General features: G+C 39.5%; 1 protein-coding gene across 1 annotated transcript in view; it reads left to right on the plus strand.

Moving 5' to 3' along the window:
* LOC138845336 (cytochrome P450 2C16-like) overlaps positions 1-10,289 on the plus strand; it is a 33,286-nt gene extending 22,997 nt beyond the window's left edge. Inside the window, exons 4-5 of the mRNA XM_070057557.2 lie at positions 4,433-4,489; positions 8,685-10,289. Coding sequence (XP_069913658.2) covers positions 4,433-4,489; positions 8,685-8,890 — 263 coding nt within the window. The 3' untranslated portion in view covers positions 8,891-10,289. The remainder of the gene's footprint in view (positions 1-4,432; positions 4,490-8,684) is intronic.
* The last annotated feature ends 291 nt before the right edge of the window (positions 10,290-10,580 follow it).

A 10,580-nucleotide genomic window follows, 5' to 3' on the forward strand; every position in this document is an offset into this window, starting at 1 on the left:
ACTGAAGGAGAATTTGAGCCCACTCCTAGGGCAGAACAGATTCCCTGTGTGGTCCTTGGGAAACAGCTTCCAATCTCTAACTCCTGTGGGTATATCATTTGCCTGCTAACTACCTCCAACTTTGTTCAGCTGTGCAGTATTACTTCCCTTTTGAATCAAAAAAAAAAAGAGAGAAAGAAAGAAAGAAAGAGAGATCTATCATGGCTAACCTGGGAGTGTCACCTTTGGCACACCAAACAGAGCTCTCAGGCCACACCCATCTCAAGCCTCTAAGGCTCCATCAAAAACAGACAGCCCACTTAATCTAGAGTCATAGTATAACAAGAAAAAGCACCACAGTGAAGAAATCAAATAGCTCCAATATGCCAAATAACAAACACAAAAACTTAGGTAATAAAAACAAGGAAGTCACTATGATGCCCCCAAATGAAAGAGACACCCCAATTCAAGATTATGAAGATGGTGAGGTAGAAGAAATGCAAGAAGCAGATCTCAAAAAATTGATAAGAACATTAAGAAGTTCTCAAAAGCAAATTCTTGTACTACAGTAATCCTTAATGGACAAGATAGAAAATCTCTCTTGTGAAAATGAAATATTAAGGAAGAAACAAAATGAAACACAGAAACTAGTAGAACATGAAACTGTGATAGTGATGAGAAATCATAATGAAGTGAAGAATTCAATAGATCAATGAAAAACACACTAGAGAGCCTTAAAAACAGAATGGGTGAAGCAGAAGAGAGAATATCAGACTTAGAAGACAGAGAAGAGGAAAGGATATAGTCAGACCAAAGAAAGGAAGAGGAAATTAGAAATCTTAAACATATTGTCGGGAATCTTCAGGATACTATAAAAAAACCCAACATTCGGGTTCTAGGAGTTCCTGAAGGCATGGAGAGGGAGAAAGGATTAGAAGGCCTTTTTAGTGAGATATTAGCAGAAAATTTCCGAGGTTTGGAGAAGGATAGAGAAATCCTAGTACAGGAAGCTCATAGAACCCCTAATAAACATGACCAAAAGAGATCCTCACCACGACACGTTGCAATTAAACTCTCCACAGTGAAACATAAAGAAAAGATCCTAAAATGTGCAAGAGAGAAACGTCAGAATACTCTCAGAGGATCCCAATCAGACTCACAGCTGACTTCTCATCAGAAACCCTACAAGCTAGGAGGGAATGGCGAGATATAGCCGAGGTACTAAGAGAGAAAAACTGCCAGCCCAGAATATTATATCCTGCAAAGCTATCATTTGTGAATGAAGGTGAAATAAAGACTTTTCATAGCAAACAGAAATTGAAAGAATGTGTCGCCACTCGTCCAGCCCTGCAAAAGATGCTTAAAGATGTGTTACACACAGAAACACAGAAACACAGTCATCAATATGAAAGAAGGTAAAGGAAGCAAACCACACAGCAAAAGATCACAGGGAATTCAAAGTATATATTAGAACTTATCTTTGGCAAATGGCAGGGCAAAGTTACCACTTATCATTAGTCACATTGAACGTGAATGGCCTGAACTGTCCAGTTAAAAGACACCGATTGGCTGATTGGCTTAAGGAACAAAACTCATCTATTTGCTGCTTACAAGAAACACATCTGTCCAACAAAGATGATACAGACTGAAAGTGAAAGGCTGGAAAAAGATATACCATGCCAACAGAAATGAAAAAAGAGCGTGCGTAGCCATCTTAATATCAGACAACATAAACTTTACCACAAAAACTGTTAAGAGAGACAAAGAGGGGCACTGTATAATGATTAAGGGATCAATTCAACAGGATGATGTAACTATTATAAACAGGACAGAAGATCAACAAGGATACAGTAGATTTAAACGACACTATAGCCCAAATGGATCTAACAGATATATACAGAACTTTCAATCCTACAGCTAAAGATTTTACATTCTTCTCAGTAGTACATGGAACCTTCTCTAGGATTGACCACATACTAGGCCATAAAGCAAGTCTCAGCAAATTCAAAAGAATTAGAATCATACCATGCAGCTTCTCAGACCATAAAGGAATGAAGTTGGAAATTAGCAACTCAGGAATCCCTAGAGCATACGCAAACACATGGAGATTGAACAACATGCTCCTGAATATTTACAGATTTAAATTTACACATTCTTCAGATTCTGTTACCTTTTCCTAAGGTAAAATCATTCAATTTGAGGGATGAGGAAACTTGTCCTAGAGATTCTGTTCCATATCTGAAGGCACACAAACTGCTGATGTTAGACTTCTGAACTCACGTCGTGTGTCCCATTTCTTGCTCTCTTCCTCGAAACAAGGCCTTCAGTTTACCTGGATTCACCAACATTTTTAGAGTATGCTTTGATTCACTATTGTGTGATTCACTCTAACCTGTGGCTTTCATAATCAATATGAATTTGGTGAATAATTACCAAAATAATTGATCAAAATCGGGTTCAATATAGTTTAGAACTTGAACAGTTCCACTTCTTGATTCATGCAACATTCAGGAGAAAGAGAAGAAATTTTCTGCCTAATTCACATAGTTCTAAACTGTTAACATATCCACTCCAATTTGTTTTGTGTACAATGAGTGCTGTCATTCTCTGTACAGCAAACACATTACTCCTTGAAGATATGTGACTCTGCTCTGCTTCTCCTCCTTTCCCATGATTTGACGTCCTGCCTGGACTGTTTATATGCACATAGTGTTTATAAAAATCATGGATAATCTTTTTTGAAAAGTAGAGTGATGGACTGGGAAAGGAAGAAGAGACAGAGACTTCCCATCTGCTGGTTACTCCTCTAATGCTATTTTGAAGAAATAAAGAAATTAAGTAATGATTAGCAAGAAAAGGAGATTATAAACATAACAAGGGTGTGGTTCAGTACTGAGTGGGAGGCAGGGACTTATTTTTTAAAAGATTTTATTTATTTATTTAATCATTTATTTATTTGAGAGGTAAAGTTACAGACAGAGAAAAAGGTCTTCTATCTGCTGAGTCACTCCCCAAATGGCCACAATGGCCTGAGCTGAGTCGATCTGAAGCCAGGAGCCAACAGCTTCCTCCAGGTCAACTATGTGAGTGCAGAGGCCCAACCACTTGGGCCATGTTTCTACTGCTTTCTCAATCATGCCACAAGTTATATGCTTAATTCCATTGAATTGGCTATCTGTATGCACTTGCAGCGATTTTTCAATATTTCCTGTTGATGGAGTGATACTTCTTTCTTTATCTTCTCATTCCAACTGGGAAACAAACAATCTACAGTAGGCATTCTATGCCTCCCATACCATTGGGATTCCTTTAATCCCCAGAACCTAAAGAAAAGATGCACCGCCAAGCTAGAGGATGGAAAAATTTAGCCTAAATGAGTTGAGGTCTTTTACGCTGAAGCTTGCTTTGTGCAAAACTCTCCCTGACAGATCACAAGCCACAGAAAAATTTTCCTTCCTTCTTAGAATGTTTGAGAGAGACTATAAAGAAATATAGTCCATTAGATCCCAACTCTGTAGATGATTTTTAAAGATTTATTATTTATTTATTTGAAAGAGTTACACACATGGAGAGAGAGAGAGAGAGAGAGGGAGAGAGAGAGAGAGAGAGAGGAGAGAGACCTTCTATCTGCTGGTTCACTCCCCAGAAGGCCACAATGGCCAGAGAAGTATTGACTGAAGCCAGGAACCAGGAGCTTCTTCCAGGTCTCCCAAATGGATATAGGGGCCCAATCACTTAGACCATCTTCTACTGCTTTTCTTGGCCATTGCAGAGAGCTGGATTGGAAGTGGAGTACCCTGCACTTGCCAACACCCATATGGAATGCCGGAGCTGTATGTGGTGGTTTTTTCTGCTAAGCCACAGCACCAGCTCCGATAAGGGATTTTAAAAGACAGTTTCCTAACCCATTCTGTTTCAGACATTAGGAGAATCTCCAGCGACTTGTAATAGGGCTTGAGTGAAACCTAGACAACCTCTTAAAGGTGGGCACCATGGTCTTTTATAACAGATCAGGAGGGGACTGAAAGCAGTGGTGTAAAGGTAAGAGGAGGAGTGCACTCCTTATTATGTCTCAGCCCAATCAAGACCCCCAGATACCTCCCAAGTGTTTTTGCTGAAAATGCAATAGATACTTTTTCAAGGATTTGGTAAAAGGACACTCAGGGATATGTTCTATTGGCTATCAATGGAGATTTTACCTCTTGTGAGGGCCAAAATGATGGCAGCCTACACATGGATATACATATGCAGAGTAAGAGAAATGGATTATCTATTAAATTCTTCTTCAGGATCCAGCTCAGATGACACCTTGATACTAATTTAATGATGCTGGTATTGGATCTTGGAACTCTGGAACTGTAAGATAATCATCTGTATTGTTTTAAGTCACTCAACTTGTGGTAACTTGTAATAGTAGTAATGGGATCTAACACAAACATTATTTGTCTCCTAGATTTACTAGAAGGATTAAGAAACAGAAAATATGCCAATGGCCAACAGCAGAGTAAAGGTAATTGCTATTTTTTGTTTTTCGATCAGAAAGATGAAGATGTAGGGGAGGTTCCAAATTTTAAATTTTTTTAAGATTTAATTATTTATTTGAAAGTAAGAGTTCCACAGAGAGAGAAATGAAAGGCTGAGAGTACTTCCATCCACTGGTTCACTCCCAAATTGGCCACCACAACTGCAGCTGTGCTAATCTGAAGCCAGGAGCCAGGAGATTCTTCTGAGTCTTCCACACAGATCCAGGGGAACAAGGACTTGGGCCATCTTCCACTGCTTTCCCAGACCACAGCAGAGAGCTAGATCATAAGTAAAGCAGAAAGATCTTGAACCAGCATCCACATGGGATATGGGCACTGCAGGTGGCAGCTTTACCTGCTACACCACAGTGCTGGCCCTCCAAGTTTTATTTTACTTAAGTTGAAAAAAGTTATTTTTGCTTTTTCTATTTTTTTTATCAATAGGAAAAGGATATTAACACCAAAATAGTAACATAAGATGTAAAACTTAATGTTCATCTTCACTTTAGCTGATCCTCTTAATATTTCCCTACAGGTTTCAACAATTCCTAGAACAGTTTGTCTTTCAAACAATACCTCCAATAACTCTAGGTGACACCCAAACAAGACACCTTTCTTCCTTCTTCCCTTTCATCCCTCTCTCTGCATATCATTATGAAGAGCTATGTGGCCTCTTGGGATTCTATCATCTTTCATTTCTTTCTCCCTTCCTGAATAAAAGAAGAGAACCCAGAAAGCTGACTCTGCAAGTAGTAATGTTTTTATTTAGAGGATGCAAAGGGGAGATGTTGGCATCCCATAAACAAGTCATAGACAAGTCAAGGTCAGTCTTGGCTTATGGAATTCCTGGGATGAAGAAAGTCACATACTCCCATGTTGAAGGAGAATGAACAAAGAAGAATACTCTGCTAAAATTAACTATGTTGTGTCAGTGTTGTGGAAAGTCTGATAAGTTGCTTGCATGTGTTGTTAACTTCTGAGTTGCCATGAGCTGCACCTAGTTATGCACAAATATCTCTGAGACACTGGAATAAACAAGGCTTGATCAGCCTTGTTGTCTTGGTTCTGTTCTCTGTGCTCTTGTCCCTCTTTCCATTCCCACTCCCTCCTTCAGGTTCTGCTTGACTGGTGTGCCAGGCCCGCACAAGTAGCACCCAAACAGGGACCTGAATATGAGGGACAGAAGTGAGGAACCCTGCCGTAAAGGCTGCAGGGACAACAGAATAATGATAGGAAGATGGTTTGCCTGTGGATAGGTGTGAAAGGGGCAATTGTGGGACAAGCACAAGCTAAGCAGCGCATGAGAAAGGCTATACAGACTTCATTACAGACAGAGGGAATATGGTTAAAAAAAGTAAGCCATAGAATCGTTCATTGATGCTGTAGGAATAGTCAGTCCTTGGTTTGCAGAAGAAGGAGTCATGGATGAGCAACATTGGGATTTGCTTGGAAAAGATTTAAATGCGCATTTACAGAAACAAAGCAAGTCATGATAAAGGCTGCAAAAACAAGGTAAGCCAGTGGTAAAGGCTGTAACAACGTTTTTGCAGATGTAGAGAACAGGGTTAAAGAAACAAACTGTAGAGCAATTTATCAGTGCTGTTGAAAAAATTAGTCCTTTGTTTGCTGAAGAGGGCGTTGTGGATAAGAAACACTGGGACTTAAAAAATATAGATCAGTGTACACTGGACACCCCTACCCTGCATTTTAATATTTCACTTGAAGTAAATGTTATCTGCTATAAAGTTAATCTTACTATGTGAAATGAGAAACTGTGGTGACAAAGTGTCCAGGCTGCAGTAAAACAATGTAATTCTTCCATCACTGAATTCACTATTACCCATTCTATTTTTGTATTATGCACTAACTCTGACTCTATTATTGATAGGAATCCTTGGACAGATTATGCTTGGTTTGCTTTACAAAAGAATGTAAATCAAAATATGCCACAAATAGTTAATATTCCACAAACCTGTAAAAATGTAACAATTACAGGTAATAAGAGGCTAATTCCCCCTCAGATATGTTTCAATTTATCCTTAAAACACATTGAATATGATTGTGTTTGATTGCTGTATGTATACTTGTTTGAGAAATTTGTATTGTATTCTTATGATGTGTTAATTATGCCTACACTTGAATGCAACCCTAGGGCCAAATGTAAGGACAGATTTTTGGTATACAGATGCTTGTATCTAGGTTTGGCTCTGGTAAACAAGTAACTTGTCTGCCGAATGACCTTTTTCTGCTCCTTGGAAGCCTGCTGGTTCTGGGGGAGGGGAGATAAAGGAATGTTTCTGGTAAGCAGGTGGGCATGCTTCCTGTCTTGCTTTCTAGCAAAGATCAGGGACCTGTTGCACTGCTTGCCTAAAATCTTGGCAATGAGCCACCCTTGTCCTTGGGAGCTTTAAGGGGGAGCCAGAGCAAGCCTCTGCTGCTGCTATTTCATCCTGGGTAACTCAGTCAAGCTGAACATTAAACATGCCAGTGATGATTACTGATCATGTTTGATTCTCAATATGGATCCTTTTCCGCTGCTGTGTGAAGATTGCCTAGTGATGCCCACAGTACTGTAAATTCTACAAAACATAAGTATAAAATGAGGACATGGATCAATTGGCTACTGTGACTGATGTGTTCTGTGACAGTCCCTTTGATAAAGGATTAACAAAATGGATTCACTTAAAAACAGGACATTCAGGACCTGCCACTCTACATGGTATGTCATTACAAAAATCAACAAGGAGGGTTATGCCCCAAAAATGAAGGTGTTCTAAATGTGGGCAGCAGGGACATGTACAAAAATTGTCCAAAAGTCAAAAATCAAAATAAGGCTCCTCCTGGGATTTGCCCCTGGTGCTAAAGGGGAAGGCATTGGGCCAACGAATGTCACTCCAAAACTGATAAAGAAGGTAATTCATTAAAAAACAGAGTTTGGGAAACTGTCAGCGGGGCCAGTCTCATGCCCTCCCTACAGGGATCAGTGGACTGCTACCTAAGGGTTGTTTTGGCTTTTGTTAGAAAGAAGTAGCCCTACTATGGCTGGATTGCAAGTTTTCCCTGGGGTTATAGATGAAAATTTCATGGGAGAAATTAAAATGATGGCCCAAGCTAATGGTACTATTGTCACACTTTCTCCTGGACAGCACATTGCTCAGCTGGTCCTTCTTCCTCTTGCCTTATTTGGAGCCACATTGGTGAAGTCCCATGGGGAAGGAGGTTTTGGGTCTTCAGATGCTTATTGGGCCCAGCCTATAACAAAGGAGAGGCCAAAATTTCAATTAAAATTGAATGAAAAATTGTTCATGGGGTTACTACATACGGGAGATGATTTTTCTGTCATTTCTGCAAAAAATTGGCCTAAAGGATGGAAAAAAGAATTAACTATGACTCAGTTATGAGGTATTGGTCAGAGTCAGAGATTAGAACAAAGTTCCAAATTGTTGCAATGGGAAGATGAAGCAGGCAATACAGGCACATTCCAACCATATATTTTAGAAGGACTGCCCATGAATCTCTGGGGGCAAGATGTTTTAACACAAATGGGGGCTTTAATGTGTAGTCCAAATGAAGTTGTTACCGCTAATATGCTTCAACAGGGTCACTTGCCAGGTAAGTGTTTAGGTAGACAACAACAAGGCATTACATCTCCTGTTACTTTAACTGTTAATCCTGATTGAAGTGGTTTAGGTTCCCCATGATGGCCACTGATCAACCTGTGCCCCATGAGGAAAAAATAAAACGGAAATCAGATGATCCCATGTGGGTGGATCAGTGGCCTTTACTGCAGAAAAGATAAATGCTGTAGATATTGGTGGAAGAACAATTAACAGCAGGACATATAGTTCTAATTCTCCTTGGAATGGTCCTATTTTTGTTATCAAAAAGAAATCTGGGAGATGGCGGTTGCTTCAGGACCTTAGGGTGGTTAATGATACTATGGAAATTATGGGGGCCTTGCAACCGCGTTTACCGTTGCCTACTACAATTCCAAAGGACTCTTATATTGTAATAGTAGATTTAAAAGATTGTATTTATACAATACCTTTACATCCAGAGGATTGTCCCCAATCAACTCTGACAAAGGGACATCAGCCACTTCATGGAATTCGGTAAAAAATATATATATACATGTGTCTATTGATACCTGTTCTAAACTTAATTTTGCTTCCTTACATACAGGTGAAACTACAAAACATGTTATTGCCCATTGCTTGCAAGCTTTTGCTTCCCTAGGAACTCCAAAGCAGATTAAGATGGATAATGGAACTGCTTGTATGTCTACCTCTTTTAAAACTTTTTGCACAACCTTTTTTACATTACATGTTACTGGCATTCCCTATAAAGCTAGCATCAAGGCATTGTTGAACGCGTGCATAATACTTTAAAGCAATATTTAAATAAAATAAAAAAGGGGGAGTTTGGTGTTTCTGCCCATTCTCCTAACAAATGGCTCTCACATGCTTTATTCATTTAAAATTTTCTCACATTGGAAAGATGGTCGTTCTGTAGCTGATCGACACTGGCATCCACAAACACCTGGGAAAAGAGCCATGGTGAAATGGAGGGATCCTATCACCAATCAATGGAATGGATTGATCTGGTACTGGTATGGGACATGGGCTCCTGAAGGATGGGTTTTTTTTATGCAGTTAATATGATTTTACATTGTTAGCCCCTGATGATTTCTGCAACTGCTCATTGGGCCATGTGGCCCCGATGCTGACATCTGTATTTCCAAAGACATGACAGCGACGCTCATCACCTGAGAACTGTCATGATAATGTCATCTTAATTGGAGATGACATTGCCTTTACCATGGCTATATCACTAGTAGGAGTTCCTGGATTGGCTTATGGAAATAATCGTGGACTGCAAAGGCTTGCATGTTTGGTGACCATGACAATTAATCTTACTGCTACTGTGCTTTCCAACATAGCTGAAGAATTGGATCAAGTTCACTCAGGAGTACTTTTAAACTGTGCAGCTATTGATTACTTGCTGTTAAAAGATCATAAAAGCTGTGAATCTGTGCCTGGGGGATGTTGTTTTAATATTACTCACAATGTACCATATATAGAGTCTTATTGATAAGCTTAAAGTGAAATGCAACACATGTTCATTAACAACCCCCTATTATTTGAGGGTTCCTATGGATCCATTGGTTATTAATGTTGGCTGGACTGCTACTGCTTTTCCTACTTTGTCTGGGATGTTTTCCGTGTGTTCTGCAACTTGTGTTAATTTTACTACAGTCTATTTGGACTGAGATTCATCATTTAAAACCTCATACCAAGCCTCCTTTGTAATCAAAATAATTGATAGTTAGCTGTATATTTCATCTCTCGCCTAATGTCAAGCTGGAATGGTATGCAATGACGGGTAAGATACTCAGCAACCTGTACCAACCTAAGACAGGGCTCTAGGCCAAGCTGCTAGAGTTACCGATGATGGGTAAGGACAGAGATGACTGAGGGAAACCTAAGACAGAGGCCATTCTCAATTAAATAAAAGGGGGGAGATGTAGGCAGCCCATGAACAAGTCATAGACAAGTCAATGTCAGTCTTGGCTTGCGGAATTCCTGAAAGAAAAAAAGTCATATACTCCTATGTTGAAGGAGAATAATCAAACAAGAACATTCTGCTCAAATTAACTATGTTGTGACTATGTTGTAGAAAGCTTGATAAGTTGCTTGCATGTGTTGTTTACTTCTGAGTTGCCTTGAGCTGCAGCTGGTTATACATAAATATCTCTGAGACACTGGAATAAACGAGCCTTGATCAGCCTTGTTGTCTTGGCTCCATTCTCTGTGCCATTGTCCCTCTTTTCATTCCCACTCCCTCCTTCAGGTTCTGTTTGACTGGTATAACAGGCCCACACAGGAAGAATGGGTCTATTCTTACCATTATTTTCTGTTTTATATTGATTAACATATGGTACATTGCCATGGATACTATTAGATTGATACTGCTAGATCATGTGGGACTCAGTGTAAATGTTGCAAAATATAGGAATAGTATATATTCTTACAAAATGACCTATGAAACTACCTGAATGGAGGTTTAAGGGTTCATCTT

Source organism: Oryctolagus cuniculus, chromosome 15 (assembly GCF_051225735.1).
Source record: "Oryctolagus cuniculus isolate XC-2025 breed Fujian yellow rabbit chromosome 15, ASM5122573v1, whole genome shotgun sequence".
Classification (NCBI taxonomy): Eukaryota; Metazoa; Chordata; class Mammalia; order Lagomorpha; family Leporidae; genus Oryctolagus; species Oryctolagus cuniculus.